The following is a 16,295-nucleotide window of genomic DNA, read 5'->3' on the forward strand; positions in this document are numbered from 1 at the left end:
TGCATTTGCCCCCCCACCCCCGCCCCACCCCACTGAGCCACAAGATGCAGCAGACTTGGCTCCCTCCTCCCCCTCTCTGAGCTCTGTTTGGAGCATGATCTTCCATCCTCAAACAGAGTCCAATCTCTTCCTCGGGTTACATATCGACAGGGCTGATGTTTAAAGATACCCCCTGCCCCCGGGGGCCTGTGGCCTCCATGTTTGCCCTCTCTGACAAGCAGGGGCTGAGCAGCTGTGGGGAAGTATGGCTGACATATTGATTGACTGTCTTGTCAGGCCACATGTACCCTAATTACTATTTCACACAGCCACTGTCCAAGGCTGGCTCTCCCTGTCCTTGTGGTCGCTGGTGATTCTCTGTGACCTGGAACCAATTCCCATGCATTTTTTCTCCCTTGGCTCACTCCAAATATTTCTTTTGGGGTTCATCTGGCACCTACATACAGAAACTTCCATAAGAAATCATCAGACTAACTCCAGGTAGGTCTGCTTCTGGTTCTCACTGAAACCTGGGATCTGTGTGTGGTCTTTCCATCCATCCGCCTCCGTTGGCTTTCAACTCTATGAAAGTTTTCTCCAATTAGCCAGACGGATGCTTCCAGAGTTTGGCTTCCTGCTGTGTTTTCTGTGGATGACTTCCCAGTGGCCACCTGGCTTCCGTGAGCTTCCACTTGGAGCCCTTCCCCAGCCATGCCTGCTGATCCATGGAGACCTGTTGTTCCATGCGGGGTCTCTCTAGAGTGAGCCTGTCAAATCGTGACAGCGCTTACATTTCGGCTGTCAGTGGTGGAGGGGAGTATTGTGAGGGAGAGGGTCTCCCAAATTCATTTCACTTCTGACCCTAACATGGTCTGAACCAGACCTTGGGGGATGAGCTGCTGGAGTTTTCAAGGGGGAGCAGAGAAGGGACAACCCCAGTCGTTTACTGGAGCTCTCATCCAGTAAAATGAACGCTGACCATCAGTTATGGGAAAGCTGGAAATGAAGGCTCAATAATTGTGGCCAGGCAGGCTGTTAGCGGCCACAGTGCAGACTGTGATCAGAGACTTCCAAATTCTTTGGGGAAAGAATCCACAGCAGGACATGTGGGTGTAAATGGAGTTTATTAAAAGTTAGGGAGGGGACTACAAAAGGAAGCATGGTGGGTGCAGGTGGAATCTTGAAGCAGAGAGAGTGTGCTTCTTTCCTCCAGGCACTTTTAAAACTTATGCTGACCTATGGGAAGGGAGGAACCAGGTGATTTCCAACCAATAATCAATGAGTGGCGCAGAGCATTGGGCAGTCCTCACTGCCAGGTGAGGACGGTCTGAGCCCTCCCTGAGCCAGGATGTAGACAACCTACACACACATGTGCAAGTGAAGTCTCAGAGAAAGAGAAGGTTCAATGTGAAATACAATATTAAGTCATGTATTTTCTATAAGTAGCAGGCTTCTAGGCTTTCCGGTCAGACTCAGAGTGCATCAGAGCTGGAGGTATTTTGACACAATGTTCAATGAGCTACTTTTTGTCATTCCTGGAAACAAATGTAGTGGACCTAAGTGTGTGCTAATTCTTCCTGCCTGGATTTCAGAAAGGACTGTGATCCAGGAAAATGGAAAGAATCCACAGATCTGTGGTTTAAAAAATGGCATTCTGTTTTCTTTCTGAGTGTGCATATTCGTCAAGGTAGACTCAGACCAGCTGCTATAACAAAGAGCCCCAAACTCTAACAGGGCTCACAAGCTCAACAATTCACTCAGAACTCTATCACTGCCAGCCATGGCTCTGACCTGTCATCTTCAGTCAGGACCTAGGTGATGTGTGCTTCCAGGTCACGTGGGCACATCTGAACTCCACAGTGAGAAATGAGCCCACACACACACACTCAGCAAGGAATGCTGTATATGATGAATAGTCATGCATCAACCCTACAGGGTCTGTCACCAGTTTTAAGACAGACCAACCTTGCTGAGATGACATTTACCTGTAGACATTGTAACCAGTTTGCCATGAAACATTAAGTCCATGATCACTGTACTTCTATGGGGATGCTCAAATCTTCTGTCACCCAGCTTGGCAGCCAACGGTTGTCTCAGTTGAGGAGTAGGGCAGCACCTCCCTGAGTTTCTTTTATTTCTTTTGGCAGTACTGAGGTTTGAACTCAGGGCCTCATGCTCGCTAGGCAGCTTCCTGTGTAGCTGGGATGACAGGCACACACTGCCATACCAAGCTCATTGACTGAAATGGGATCTTGCTAATTTTTTTGCCAGGGCTTTCCTTAAACTTCAAAACTCCCCATTTCTACCTCTCACGTAGCTGGGATTACAGGTGTGAGCCACTGTGCCCAATTTACCTGGGATTCACATAAAACTGGTAGAATGTCTACTATATGCCTAGACATAGAAAGGGCTCTGTGATTGACAGCAGGTGTTTGGTATACTGATAAACTTAATATCCTTCTCTTTGCAAGCCAGTCTGTGCTGCTACCAGTGCTATTTTATCCCATCCTCCCCAACTCTGCTCTTAGATTGTTGTTTTTACTTAGAAGCACATAATGTTCTACAAGCCAGGCGTCCACGTCTACCCTCCCGTACTGTACTGCAGCTGTTCAGGGGGCTGCAGGTGCACGCCTCTCTCCGGCCCTGATGGGTCATTACCCCACCTGTGAAGGGAGCGATCGATGGGAAGACTGGTTTCTCAGCCCAAACCATAGAACAGATCAGTAGCAGAATGAGAAACAGGGTTGTCACTAGTCAGGAAACTCAATTGCTTCAGTGCTCCCCTGGGCCTTCATCCCAAGGACACTTAGTCCATCCCCACAGGCCAGAAAAGGAGGCTCATTTTCTTACTCACATGAGAGGCAAGGAATGGCTGATCAAGGGGGAAAAAAGTGCCAACAAAAGCCTATTTCAGACACCCCCAGAAAACAAGAGGTGTCGGCTGTGCCCGACAGAATTCTCACTTATTTACGTCACATTCGGTGCAGGCACAGGCAATCTGCCCAAACTTGAGTCTCATTTTTGCTGCATCGCTTCTCCGTGGAGGCCAGGTCTCACTGGGCGGATTCAGTTCCCCCTTTCCCCATCAGCTTCTCCCTTTCTCATTTTTCTTTTCGCTTCTGGAAGTTGTCTGAGAGGATTCCTGAGTGCTCTGACCCTGACCTTTCCACCCCCTCCACAGCTGTCTTATTTTCAGAATACTTTAAAAAAAATAAATAAAGAGATACTATGAAATCCAAAACAAAAGGGGGAAGACATGCCTGAAAACAGGAAGAACACAGTGTCACAAGCAAGCCCTTCACATTCTGTAAGGTTAGGGTCTTGTCGTCTGTCCTCCCCAAGCTAAGGAGTGACAAGCATGCACTCTGCATGGATCACAGTTTGAGCGAGAGGTTTCCCACGGCTGGGGCCCAGGGGATGCTGTCATCCTCGCCTGGTGGGACTCATGCTTCCTGCTATAGACGTGAACATCAAAGCTCTGTGAGTTTGGGGTCCCAGCCACCCCCGAGATGCCTGCCAGCCACCGTTTAACACACTGGGACATTCCGCCGAAAACCCGCATCTTTGCACCAGCAGCAGCTGGCTCCAGGCAAGCCTGATAACACAGTCGTATCACTTTTTGAAAAATCGTGTTAAAATAGCTAATTCCTTGGCTCCCTTCACCTGGTAATTACAAATCAGAAGCTATTGTTATCTTGAAGCACCACGATTAGTTCTCGTCTCCTGACCTCTGTACGGTGAAAATATGTCATTACTTGAGGCACTAAAACCTGGTCTCTTCAAGTAAGTGACCTACATAGAACTGATAAACTGCAAGAGAAAATTAGGTGTTCCCTTGACGGAAACTACAGTCGATGTCACTTATTAGTATTTATCATTGAAAAGTCACAACAGTGACTTTTCAGAGGAACAGATGGAAAGAAAAACGTGCTTCTGAGATGGGCAAGTGTGTAAGAGAAAGGCAGACACGCACGCTCGTGTACACGCACACACACACTCATACCTCACCACCTTGTCCTGCTGTCACCCACCTGAGCAGTGCTGTTCAAAGATAGGTTTTAACCTTAGTACAAGGCAGCCCCTGGTCTTGAGCCGTGGCAGGTAGACATGCAGAATTAATTGCTTTGTGAACAGTCTCCTATGCATTGGTCATTGTGTTTCCTGTGGTTAATTCCATCTCCCATCCCCACTCACGGCGTTCCCCGGCAGCACCCCTAGCTCTCCCAAGGTGCTGCAGACACAGCTACACTGTCAACCTGTGACCATGACACACCAGACAGACACCATGACACGCCCGCAGACTAGGCCATTACTGTTTGCTGGCTGAGGAAATCTGACTTATACACAGATGAAGCAGTTTCAGCTGGGGGCTTTGAGAGAATGAGGGTTAGTCTTTTGTCCCACTCGGTAACAGCTCACTGGGGACCCCAGGGACAGGTTGGACAGGGTGAGCTAGGTAACTGGGAGTCATGTGAGGAGCACAAGGAAGTAGGAATTTCTCCAAATACAAATGCTTCCTGGGCAAAGTAGAGACAGTGCTTCTGTGCTCCTTGCCGCCTTCAGCACTCTGGGAACAAAGGAGTGGAATGGTACTATTTGTCAGGAAAGGTCTCCATTCCGCCATCATGGTCCCCGAAGCTCTGGAAGGAATCCACTTATGAAGAGAAGTGGAGAGAAAAACCACTTCCAAAGTTTGACACAGTTAAGGAAGTCCCTTCTGGCTGCCATTCAGAGTAGGGCTAACCTAACCAGTGGGCAGGCACTTCGGGGGGGTTTTTTGGAGTTGATTTGCATTTCCAGCAGTTTAGGGGATGCTGTCCTTTCCAGTGCCCCTGGGCTGCCAGTAAACAGCACCTGAATTGTAAGGAATAGGAGGGAGGTTGGGATAAGCAATCCCTCCACCGTAACTCTCCAAGGGGCACTTTCCCCACTGCATTTGCAAGCTGGAACTCCCACCTGGAGCGATCCTGCCCCTGAGGCCCTAGCAGCAGCAGAAAGGAGACCTAAACAGCCAGGCTGCTGTGCTTTTGGTATTTAGCTAATCCCTGCGGCCTGGGGCAAGCCATTTTTGAATTGGAGCTTCCTTAAAAGGCAATCACTTGGAAAAAGGCACCTGGCCGTGCCCCTTGACATTTGCACTGCTGAATTATCTATTCATATTTTCATTACTTTGTCTCTCCCGCAGCAATGCATTTGCTCGGACTCAATTGGCAACTCCAGCCTGCAGATGGACACACCTTTAACAATGGGATAAGGACCGGCCTGCCAGGAAGCGATGATGTGGCAACAGTGCCCTCTGGAGGCAAAGGTGAGGCTACAGCTGCTGCTTGCCCTCTGGAGCTCACAGGAAAGACTAGGCTCTCGCCAGCTGGGTCAGGTTTTTAATCCAAATCTTGGAAGCTATGCAAGAAGGAAAAGAAAGGGGAAGGAAAAAAAATCGTTGCCATTCTTAGGTGTCCCCGTTAAAAAGCTGTTTGCTGTTCCTGTCTGTTAGCTGCGCTTGGCTGGAGTTGCTGGGAGCTGGAGGGCTGCCTGCTCTAAGCACTGGGCATACCCATGCTGTCTACCCAGCTGGCACGATCTAGAAGCCTTGAAAGCATCCCAAGGCCCAGGCAGCAGCAGCAGCAGCAGCAGGACAAAGTCCTACGTCATCACAAGGCAGGGCTTGTCACCAGCCCCCGTCCCTCTCCCACCAGGAGAGGCAGAGCCTCCCCGCTGAGCAAGCGCCTGGCTTGGCTGCTGGGCTGTTCTTCTTTGGGGGAGAATTGAAAAGAGTTTTGACAACTCTGGCAACAAAGCCTCTCTTCTCAAAACCCAGACGGGAACAATAGAAACGTTCACTGAAGCAATCAAGTGACTGTATTCTCGCAGAGGGAAGAAAGAGGTGCTAACGAGGTGCTAAGAAAGAGGAGAGAAAACAGAACCTGGGGAGGTGGGGGCAGGGAGCAACTCACAGACAACAGCCACCAGGGGCACAGTTATAAAGCTGGGTCCGCACCACCTGGCCTAGTGCGGGTTTGCTTGATTCACAACGGAGATGACAAATGGAGCGATTGATAAAAGGGCTCCTCCAAACACAAATCTGCCTCTTGGTGGTACTGGGGTTTGAACTCGGGACCTTGTGTTTGCTAGGCAGGTGCTCTATCTCTTGAGCCACACCCCAGCCCTCACTCCATCCCATTTTTGCTATAGTCTTTTTTCAGACAGGGCATTGCGTTTATGCCTGAGCTGACTGGACCACAGTTCTGTGTTTATGCGTCTTGGGTAACTGGGATGACAAGAGGGCCACCACATCAAGCTTTTATTGGTTGAGATGCGGGGAGGGTCTCATGAACTTTTGCCTGGGCTGGCCTTGAACCATGATCCTCCAGCTCTTTACCTCTCAAGTACCTAGAATTACAGGCGTGAGCCACCATGTCTGGCTTCCACTCCACTCAGCCTCTGCATGTATGTATATGTGACCAGTTCATACTCCCCTCTCTTCCCCATTTTTAAAAATATCCCGCAGGAAAATTTCAAAAAAGGAAGGAACCTTTATTAGGTTCCTATTGTACTCCAGACTTAGTATTGTGTAACTCCACCAGCTCTAAAGGGCAGAGAATCATCTGTGAGAAACTGAGGCTCAGATCAATTGTTCTGGAAACTTACCCCAAAGCAAACAAGATCTGTGCCCTGGGCATCCGTGGGCAGGATATTGGTGTTTTTCCTTGGGCCAGTCGTTTTCCACAAAAGATTCCAGAACCCCTCTGCCGTCAGAGGTGTGCACTGGTTGCTCTCAGATGCTGGTGCTCCTTAAGTCATTCTCCCCAGAGCTGTTCTAAGCTTCAAGTACGACTCTTTCGTCTTTTTATCCAGTCTTGAAGAATCACTGTACCCATCTGTCATAATGATAACATTAAATTACCTTTAAGTAAGCATGAAGGCGCTTCATCTCAGGCTGACGTACTCTCTGTGCATTATGGAGTAAGTCAGACTAGACCTCGCTCGAGATGAAGTAGGCTTTTCTTTAACTGACCACTAAGGCCCAGGGCCAAGGTTATTGGCCTCTGAGGTGGACGTTGTCGTTCATGTCCAGTACGGTGACACCTTGTGGTCCTTTGCTTTTCTTTGCAGCAATGGCTCTAGTCTGGGGCATTTGTGCCCTTCATGGGACATTGGGCAATGGCTGACGTGTGTCATCTGTGTGTGTGCCTGTGTGTGTGTGTGTGTGGCACTGGGGATTGAACTTCAGGGCTTTGCACTTGCTTGTCGGGCACTCTACCACTTGAGCCATGCCCCCAGCCCTTTTTGCTATGGTTATTTGGGGGTGTGGGGACAGCCTGGACTGTGATCCCTCCTATTTCTGCTTCACATATAGGTGGGATGACAGGTGAGTGACACTGCACCTAGCCAATGGTTGAGATGGAGTCTTGCAAACTTTATACCCTCCTGATTTCCTCCTCCCAAGTAGCTGGGATTATAGGCTTGAGCCACCGCACCTGGCTGGCAGAAGAATTTTTGGCTGTCACAGTTAGAGGAGGTGTTTGCTGTGAGTAGATGTCGGGGATGCTGTTACACCCGCTGCAATGCACAGGCGGCCTCCATGAGGAAGATGCACCTCTGTTGGGGGTGTCAGTGGTGCACTCTCGAGAAGCCTGTGCTGTGCAGTCTCTGCTGTGTTTTGTCCATTGGTGTCCCTTAATCCGCAGGTCAGCATCGATCCTTCCAGAAGAGTGAAGTGAGGGACACACCTTCAGGCCCGGGGAGGGACTGGATGGGGCATCTGTTCTGAAGTTACGTCCAGAGGCTTTTCCCTGATGTCCTTCACAAGTGGGAAGCACTGATCTGCACCCGCCTCCATCAATTAAAATAGCCACCTTTCCCTTTCTGATTAGGCTGCACTTCCAAGCCACACCCCCTTTAACTCCCCACCCCCGCATGGTGGCAAACAGAAGAAAACTCCCCCCAAAACAAGCCTCCCCCCAAAACAAGCCAAACAAGGCATCTGTGGGAAGGCTGAATTTTTCCCCTTGTGGACAACATGACTTTAAAAATACTGCGTAAGTTGTGTAATACCACCAGTTCAGATATTTCCAAGTGAGTCATAAGGCAGACAAGGTATTTGCCCAGTCATTGTCCAATGGAGTTTGTCAATCGTGTACTTACTTAAAAAAAAAAAAAAGTGCGAGAATTTAAAATTGCTTAAAGATGAAATAGAACTCAAAGCACTGTTTCTGAATGCTGGAATGGTACTTTCCTGATGACTGGGAGTCTAGGATCCCTTCTCCCATTGTTTTAAAGATCGTCTTATGAAAGGACTAGAAAGGTTAAAGTCCCCATGCACACCCCACTTTTAGGAAAGGTGACTTGAGACTCAAATTGCTCAACCCAGTGACCTCCCCACTCCCCGCTTCCCCAATCCTATACATTTAGATAACCCGAATCAATTCCAATCGACCACTGCTCCAGTGTTTCAAAGAGACAATCAAGACACATTGGCAATAAGTTAATTAAATAACACCCCCTCCATTTTTTTGTGGTATACAATAATCCTTCATTCCGGTGTTTTAATCAAGATTCGGCACACATTGCCAGGGAGGTTAATCTTATTAAGCAATTACTGAGTAAGTATCCAGCAGGAGCAAATTAAAATGTAAGCAAAACACGAGTGTGTGAGTACCATCCAAGATGGCATGTCGATAGCGACTCCATTTCCTGGTCTTTAGGAGTATTTACATTGCAGGTTGGGGAAGGCGTCCAACAGACGGGAGTCTCCACGCTGATTTGTTAGTGGAAACGAAGCAGTTGATTAATTAGTTAAGAGTGTGTTCTGTGGGCTTTGTCTTCCTTTTCCTTTGTCATTTGTTGATGCTCATGGTTTGCTTGTGGATGATTGTGGGGTTTCAGATCAAGAAGAAGGAGAGCACGGACTGCCAGAATCTCTCAGTGTCTCCTGTGTATTTCTGTGTTCCAAGGAATGAACTCATACGTCTTCATTAGGAGGACATGGATGGAGCACTTTTTCTATAGATCTGGGATTAGATCAGCCTGGAGAACAAAGATCCAGTACAGTATTCTGACCTGCTCAGATAGCATAAGGGATCCAGCTTGATTGGCTGGGCCCAGCAGCAAGGTTGACCGGAGTTTTGAAAGGTCACATCATAGACAACCAGTTTGTGCACCAATTTTAAAAAAAGAATAAACTCCCAAGGAGAATTTCACGGGTTTATTCTCAAAACCTGTCAAGTGTCCTCTAGATTGGGGGTGAGCAGATTTGGTCACCAGATCTGGCCAGCCCCGTGTCATCATGGCAGCGGTCCCATTGGAGCAGCCACGCCCCCCCAAACCCCCACCCCGCGGAGGAGCTAAGTGGGTGAACAGAGACTCCAGGGTCCACGGATCCTCCAAAGCATATTTACTCTCTGGCCTTTTAGAAAGTTAGCACACTTGAATCATGTACAAATTCACGTACTTTTCTAGAACTTTTCCTAGATTCGAATAAGAGTCCAGAGAGAGTATACCGACTTCCTTTCAGAGCAAGTTCTGGTTAGGATACATCCTTCATGACTTTGCACTGAAAGACCCTCTCAAAATGTAGGACAAGGGGCAGGCCTGGCTGGATGTGAACACCAGCTCTGTCCTTGGGTGACTGTGTGACACTATGTAGGTAATTTATTCTCCCTCAGCCTCCACTTCCTCCTCTGTGCAATAGCTCATAAACTTGCCACTCTGCTCGAGTGAGATAACGCCTGTGAAACACCTCGTGTGGCACCAAGCACCTGGTAAGCAAACCATGAATCTCTGTCGCTGCCACCGACGTAACTGTTGGTTCTCTCGATTGGTCCATTTAACGAGTCTGTGAGCGTTTTCCAAAATGAAAGTGGGCCTTGGGAGTGTGACGACAGACAGTGACACCACTTCATCGTCTTTCCTTTACCTTCTGAGAATTCACACAAATCCCAGATGAGGGTTTTGTCCCCATTTGGAAGGGCCAATGTGTAGGACAAGCTGGCAGGTTCCCTGCAGCATCATTCGTCTTGCTGCAGCTCGGGCTCCATCATGACCAGCCTGTCTGTTTTAAGCCCGACCATTCTCGGTTTATAACTCAGCTGTAAACATTTATTTGTGCCTGAAGCACATTTCTTTCCTACCCTTTGAAAAAAAAAAAATCAGAATTTCCAGATGGTATACAAGTTGGGAAAAATGGCAAAGACTGTTATTCTGTTTTGAGACGTTTTTCTACACTCGCCCTTTCAGCAAAAAACTTCATAATGATTTTTACTAGTTGGCTTAATGCATGGTACTTTGAGCCAGATTCATGGGGAGGTTGGTAATTCTTCCTCTGGCTGCCGTCAGTCAGCCTCTCAATGCACGCAGCCCAGGGTTTCGAAATGATCACTTCCCTGCATGTGGCTCTTCCAAAGTCAGTGAAGTTCTCAGAAGGACAAGGGGTCATTATGCATTACTGCCATGCCCTGCTAAGTAGTCCAGTGCTCTACGTGACCAAGCACCTTCGCTCATTGTGGAGGCCGTGTTGTTGTAGCATTGTCACAGACGGGCGTCGCTCAAGCACATCCCGTGCATGGGTTTGTCCTTTGGCATGTCACCCGTTCTTTCCTGTCACATATACATCACTGTGGCTTGACAAGGGTTGGAATACTGGGCTCGGTTTCCCTCCCCACTGCATTCGTCCTTGTTCTCATTGGCTGCCCTTCTTTTTCAGGGGTGACTTATATACCCAGAGACCTTCTGTCTGCTCCCTGGATTGGATTCACACCTCTGTGTGTCCTTTGTACCTAGCACAGGGTCTAAAGTACACTCTGCCTCTTGGTTAGGTTGCAGGGTTCAGAGTCCATCATGAGGCCTCTGCTCCTGGCTCCACCAGTGAAGAACTATGGGACCTTAAGCAAGTCACTTAAGTTCCATCAGCCCCGGTTTCCTCATCTGTAAAATGGGAAGAAACATATGGGTATCAGAAGATTACATGGCAAGCAGTGACTACTCAATCCATGTGAGCTACCCCAATCATACGAATAAACCAAGTGACATTTAATGCAACAGTCACAAGGTCAGCGATGTAAATATTTGTTAACACTCTTTGTGACAAACAGTAGACCATTTTTATCTAAGGTGAAAGATTGAAGTTTCAAAAGATGCAAAGCCACATATAGTCCCTGGAGCTGAAGGACTTTTTAAAAATCAGCTTGCTGTGTAGCGTGACACCATCACAGGCGCGGTGACTCACGCTGGACACTGCCGGACAACGGCAGAGTGAAGGTTGACGGGCTGCGGACGGCTCGGGCGAGCTCGAGCTTCAGCAGCTACTCTAAGGTGCTTGGGAGAATTCAGGAGCATCTTTTCAGTTGGTTAAACTGAAGCCTCAGTTGTCCTGATTCTCAAATAAATGGAAACGAGGTGTAATGACTGAAGCAATATTCTGCATTTGACTTTATTTGCAACAGATAAAAATGTGTGAGTTAGCTAATCTGGAAGGCAGATTTATACAGAGCGCCTCTGGACTTCGCTTGAGTTAGGAAGTATTAATAGAGGCCTCGCTTCCCTGCTAGGACCGTGAGTCCATTCCCTTTATCACTTGTTTGGGGAGTAGTTTCCCTGCTCCCATAAATGAATTATGGTAACATTTTCTGAAATGATTAGCTCCTAATGGTGGCTGTGGAAGGCTGTCGTTTTGTTCCACATCAGTCTTACTTAACTGGTTGAGATTTTAGGTGCGTGTTTCAGAAATCAGCGCTGGCTTCCCATTTACATGAGCAGTCTTCCGTGGCGTTATATGGAGTTGGATGAGGCTGTAAAACCGATCATTAGAGTGCTGCCTCAAAAACCCAGGAATCTCATCTTGAAACTGGAGACGTGCTAGCCAGAGCTATCGGGGCTCAACTGCCTGGTTCTTGGGGCAAAACCATCTCAAATCCACTTTCCGCTGTGCAGAGTCTGCTGGGGGAGCCCCAGCTCTGGAAGGTGTCAGCTGAGCCTGGTCCTCCTTGTTGGGGTGCCCCACCCAGTCAAAAGCCAGATCCCAATGATGCTGCCCACACTGTCCCAGAACGGTCACAGGTGCCCCTTGATACCTCTTCTCCGGATGCCCTCAACTCAGTCCAGAACCAAGTCCGTGGGATGCTGGGCTGCAGGTTGCCTGGATAAGGAGTCCTGGGAACATGACACGCACCCCACCTCTGCGTGAACCAGAGATTACCTGGTACCATAGATCACGCGTGATCAATAGCATCATGTGAGCCGATGTGCTGGGGGATGTTCATTAGCCCTTGTTTTTTATTTGTTTGTATTTACTATATTACTGTTGCACTGAAGCACACTGTGACACTTACAAATGTGCTTACAGTCTGTTTTAGTTAAATTCACCCCCTCCATCGTTCTCCTTCCTCTTCCCTCTCCCCTTCTTAGAAGTTTCAACAGCTCTCATTTTTCCATTTTCATTCACGAGTACATAATATTCCACTATATTTACCCTCCTTCACCTTTTCCTTATATCCTCCCACCTTTCATTGGTACCAACCCCCAGACAACTGGGTGAGATCTGGCTACTCCTCCCTTTGGCTGGTGCACAGAGATGCCCACATGAAAAGCCACTGAGCACACGTCCACACCTGCCATTCAGAGCACTGGACTTGTGGCTGTGATTGCTCTGGCCATCACCTCTTAATACAGGTGATCTGTGTCTGCTGGAAAACCGAGATCCTCGTACATTGATTCAGCTGCTCTGGAAAATGACTTTTGTTTCATTAAGGCCCAGTCCACCTCTTGACTCTCTTTCATTCATCGTGCCTACACTAGGCAGCCGAAATGTGAAATTAGACCACCACAAATTTATACTTCAGATCCATAGTCAGAGCTGACTTAAGGGAGCATTCAACACACAGCACAGAAAGATACAGAAGCACCACAAGTCTACCTGTGTTACTCAACTTAACTCCTCAGAAGGGCCCCATTATACAGATGGGAGACAGAACCAGAGAAAGGTGGTAACTAGCCCGAGGGCACACAGGGTGGGGCTGCGGCTCTAACCCGGGCTGAGCAGTCCTAGTGAGTCTACCTGAGGTCTCCACACTCCTCCCCAGAGGATATCCACCCTGTCGGTAGAGATAGAACCCTGCGTGCTGTGTTTCTCTGCTGCCTGTCTCTGAACGGTGGCCTGGTACAGACTAGTCATGTTGGTGGTCCTAGGACAGCTGCACATCTCGGTGCTGGTCCTGGTTCGTGGGACTCAGCCTGGCTTTGGGCTGCCTTCTTTGTTCTCAGAGAAGGGCTGAGACCTGTGCTGCCAGATGCCAGGCCAGGACTTGACCTCTCTGGACTGTTCCCAGTACCCAGTATTTGTACAGCATTTTTGTCTCTTTCACTGTTCTTAAAACTACAACAGTTAAGCATGCTCATTTTCAAGATTTTTTTAAAAGTAGATGGAAAAAATTGCTCTCTATCTTGCTGTGAGGAGGATTAGTGCAACCACTGGCAAAACGGAATGATATCTGTGGACTGAGTATCGCCTTGTAGCAATGTGAGTTCCCTAGTTTTTGGTGCTGTGCTGGGGTTCTGGAAAAGAAGGCCCTGTTTTGAGAAAAACACACACATGTATACATATATGTATGCATATAGAAATACACACACGTATACCTGCATATAGAAACACACACACACACCATCGTCATCGCTGTGTCTGTGAGGACCTGGTACAGCCCCCACACACTAAAATCTGCCGATGCTCAAGTCCCTTGGTGTGGTGTCACCTGTGCACACCCCCCTGTACACATTAAGTCCTCACTACTTGACATCTGTCAATGCAGTGTAAACAGTGGTTACACTGCAGTGTTCGGCGAATGGTGACAGGAAAAAGAATCTGCACGTGTTTAGTTCAGGTACAATTTTTTAATATTTTTGATATGTGTTTCATTACATCCACATATGGGGGATCTACAGATGTGGAGGCTGAGTGTATACGAGCATATATAGAGATACATGTGCATACAGAAAGCGAGAGAGAAAGAGGGAAAGAGAAATGGAGAGAGAGAGGAGAGGGAGAGAGAATGGTAAAGCACGTTTGTATAGTACTTAGGTTAAAGTTGCAGAAAATCTTTGTAACACTTTTCACTTACAAGGTACATCTGAAATAATTTCAAAATGAAAATGTCATTTATATACACGCATGTACACGTGAATGAGGAAGTGAAAAGCCCTTCTTGCAGAAGCACAATTCAGTCGCAGGCTGGAGAGGTTCGTTTGGAAGCTCAGTTTGCCAGTTAATGGGGTAGGCAGCTTCCACTATGGGTGCTGAGTTGGTTAAAATTCAAGTCACCTGTCACTCAGCCAGCCTCAAAGGCTCTGTGCTAAGCCCTCCTCCTGCCTGCTCACTGACCCCTCAACACCCCCCATCACATACTGAGAGCGGCCGCCATCACCCGCTCTGCAGCACCATCTTTGAGTCACAACCAGTTCCAAGTAGAGGCAGACACTGAGATCCACTCCTAAAACCACAGCTGCTCAGCCACGGGGCCGAAACAGGATTTCATCCCAGAATAGCTCATTCCGTCAGCTGCTTCCGCAAAGGCACCAAGGTCAGTAAGTACCAAGGTCAGGACCCTGGTCTTTTGGTTCTTAATCTAAAGGGCCGATCCACTGTGCCCACGGCTCCAGGTGTGATTGTTTTCTGGTAAGATTTTACACAAAGAAAAATGAGGTGTTTACTCGAGGTTCTTCAGAAGGGCCCATAGGAAGCTTCCTTAAGTAGCAAATTCCACATAGAGTTCTCAGAAGGTAATTTAATTTTTTTTTAAAAAGTTCAGTCTACCCGCAGCTTCTCAAAGTCAATCTTCCTTAAGGCATTGTTGTCACCTGGTCCTCCCAGGGTTTGATTCAAATTTCCCCACCAGATGGGCGGGTGCAGCTCCAGGCAGCTCAGCAGGCATCGTCACGCAGTGCACACAGTTGGCCAGGCAAAGCACAGCAAGACACAGGTGACTCCACAGCCCTCCTGCCCCCAGGGAGCTCAGTGTCCTGCCAGGAGGTCACCCAGGAAGGTGCCAAAGCCCCCTGAGAAGCAAGAGGACAAATACAGAGGATTTGCTGCTGGTCAGGACCAGGCACAGGTGGGGAATAAAGAAAGGTAGAGCTTCCCTGTTGTAAATTTGCTCTCCTAGTTAAGTCTGTTCAGAAAAATTGGACTCTCTGCATAGGCAGACACTTACAAATAGACATACACACATGTGTGTGAACATGCGTGTGTGTCAGGTATTACACACCCAGAGTTTTCTGCATTTTCACAAGATCCTTTATCAGGCTGGGTGTGATGTACGCCTATAATCTCAGCTACATGGGAGGCATAGGTAAGAGAACTGCAGGCAGAGCCCTAGCAAAAACTCAAGACCCTACCCAAAAATAACTAACGTGGAAGAGAGCTGGGGGTGTGGCTCAAGCTGTAGGGCACCTGCTGAAGAAGCACGAGGACCTCAGTTCAAAGCCCAGCACTGCAGAAAAGAATTTCTTTTACTCTGAAAAGAAAGCCATGTGCTTTTCTGTATAGTTTTTCATTCTTTTATTTCATTTTATGACTTTTTTCCATTCCATATAACTAGCATTTATTTGGCTATTACTACATGCTAGACCCTCTGTGTTAAGTTCTACCTCGTGTATTTCCACTTGTTACTCCTGCCCTAGGTCGTAGTTGGTATTATGGCTTTCATTTTACACAAAAGGATTGGGGGCACAGAGAGGTTCAGCAAATTGCTGGAGGTCACACAGTATGGAAGAACCAGACCCAGCCCTTTACCCCCAGGGGTCTTGCCCCACATGGAGGATAGGATAAGAAGCAAGGGAAGCATCTAAAACCCAGGGTAGAGGGGCTTCTGAAAAGGTGACCTCCACTCACTGGGAAGGACAGCTGATTTCTGGAGCTCAGTGTCCTGAAGCTGGAGTCTAGGAAAAGAAGGGGACCCACACCCTAAGAACAGAGCTCTGAGGCTCTTTGCCTCGGTTTTTCCCAGCAGCTGCTCCCTGGAGCCCAGCTTCCACACACGCCTCCAGCATCATGTTTGGCTTGGCCTGATCAAAACTCCCTTGGTTCCCTCCGTGGACCCCAGGGCCCCCGCAGCAGACACCCTGTCTCTGCTAGCCCTGTCCTTAACCCAGCAGCCCCAAGACCCTCAGCCGTAAGGAAAGCCTGTCCAGTAAGCTTCGAGACGAGAGTGAATTCAAAGCCCCTTCTTGCTTTCAGAGTGCTCTTCAACTTGCTACACACACAGCTGGGGCCACTTTTGGTCGCTCAGAGGCCCCCCGCTATTCGTTCCCAGGAGGCTTTTTTTTTAAAA

General features: G+C 48.3%; 1 protein-coding gene across 23 annotated transcripts in view; it reads left to right on the top strand.

Moving 5' to 3' along the window:
• Positions 1-16,295, top strand: part of Tenm2 (teneurin transmembrane protein 2) — a 1,177,215-nt gene that overhangs the window by 982,639 nt on the left and 178,281 nt on the right. For 20 of the 23 annotated variants that reach the window (XM_074057721.1, XM_074057719.1, XM_074057723.1 and 17 more), the window contains one exon: positions 5,165-5,287. The exons of the other annotated variants lie outside the window; for them this stretch is intronic. In XM_074057721.1, the coding sequence (XP_073913822.1) occupies positions 5,165-5,287 (123 nt within the window). The remainder of the gene's footprint in view (positions 1-5,164; positions 5,288-16,295) is intronic. 23 annotated transcript variants of the gene reach the window in all.

Source organism: Castor canadensis, chromosome 16, assembly GCF_047511655.1.
Source record: "Castor canadensis chromosome 16, mCasCan1.hap1v2, whole genome shotgun sequence".
Lineage (NCBI taxonomy): Eukaryota > Metazoa > Chordata > Mammalia > Rodentia > Castoridae > Castor > Castor canadensis.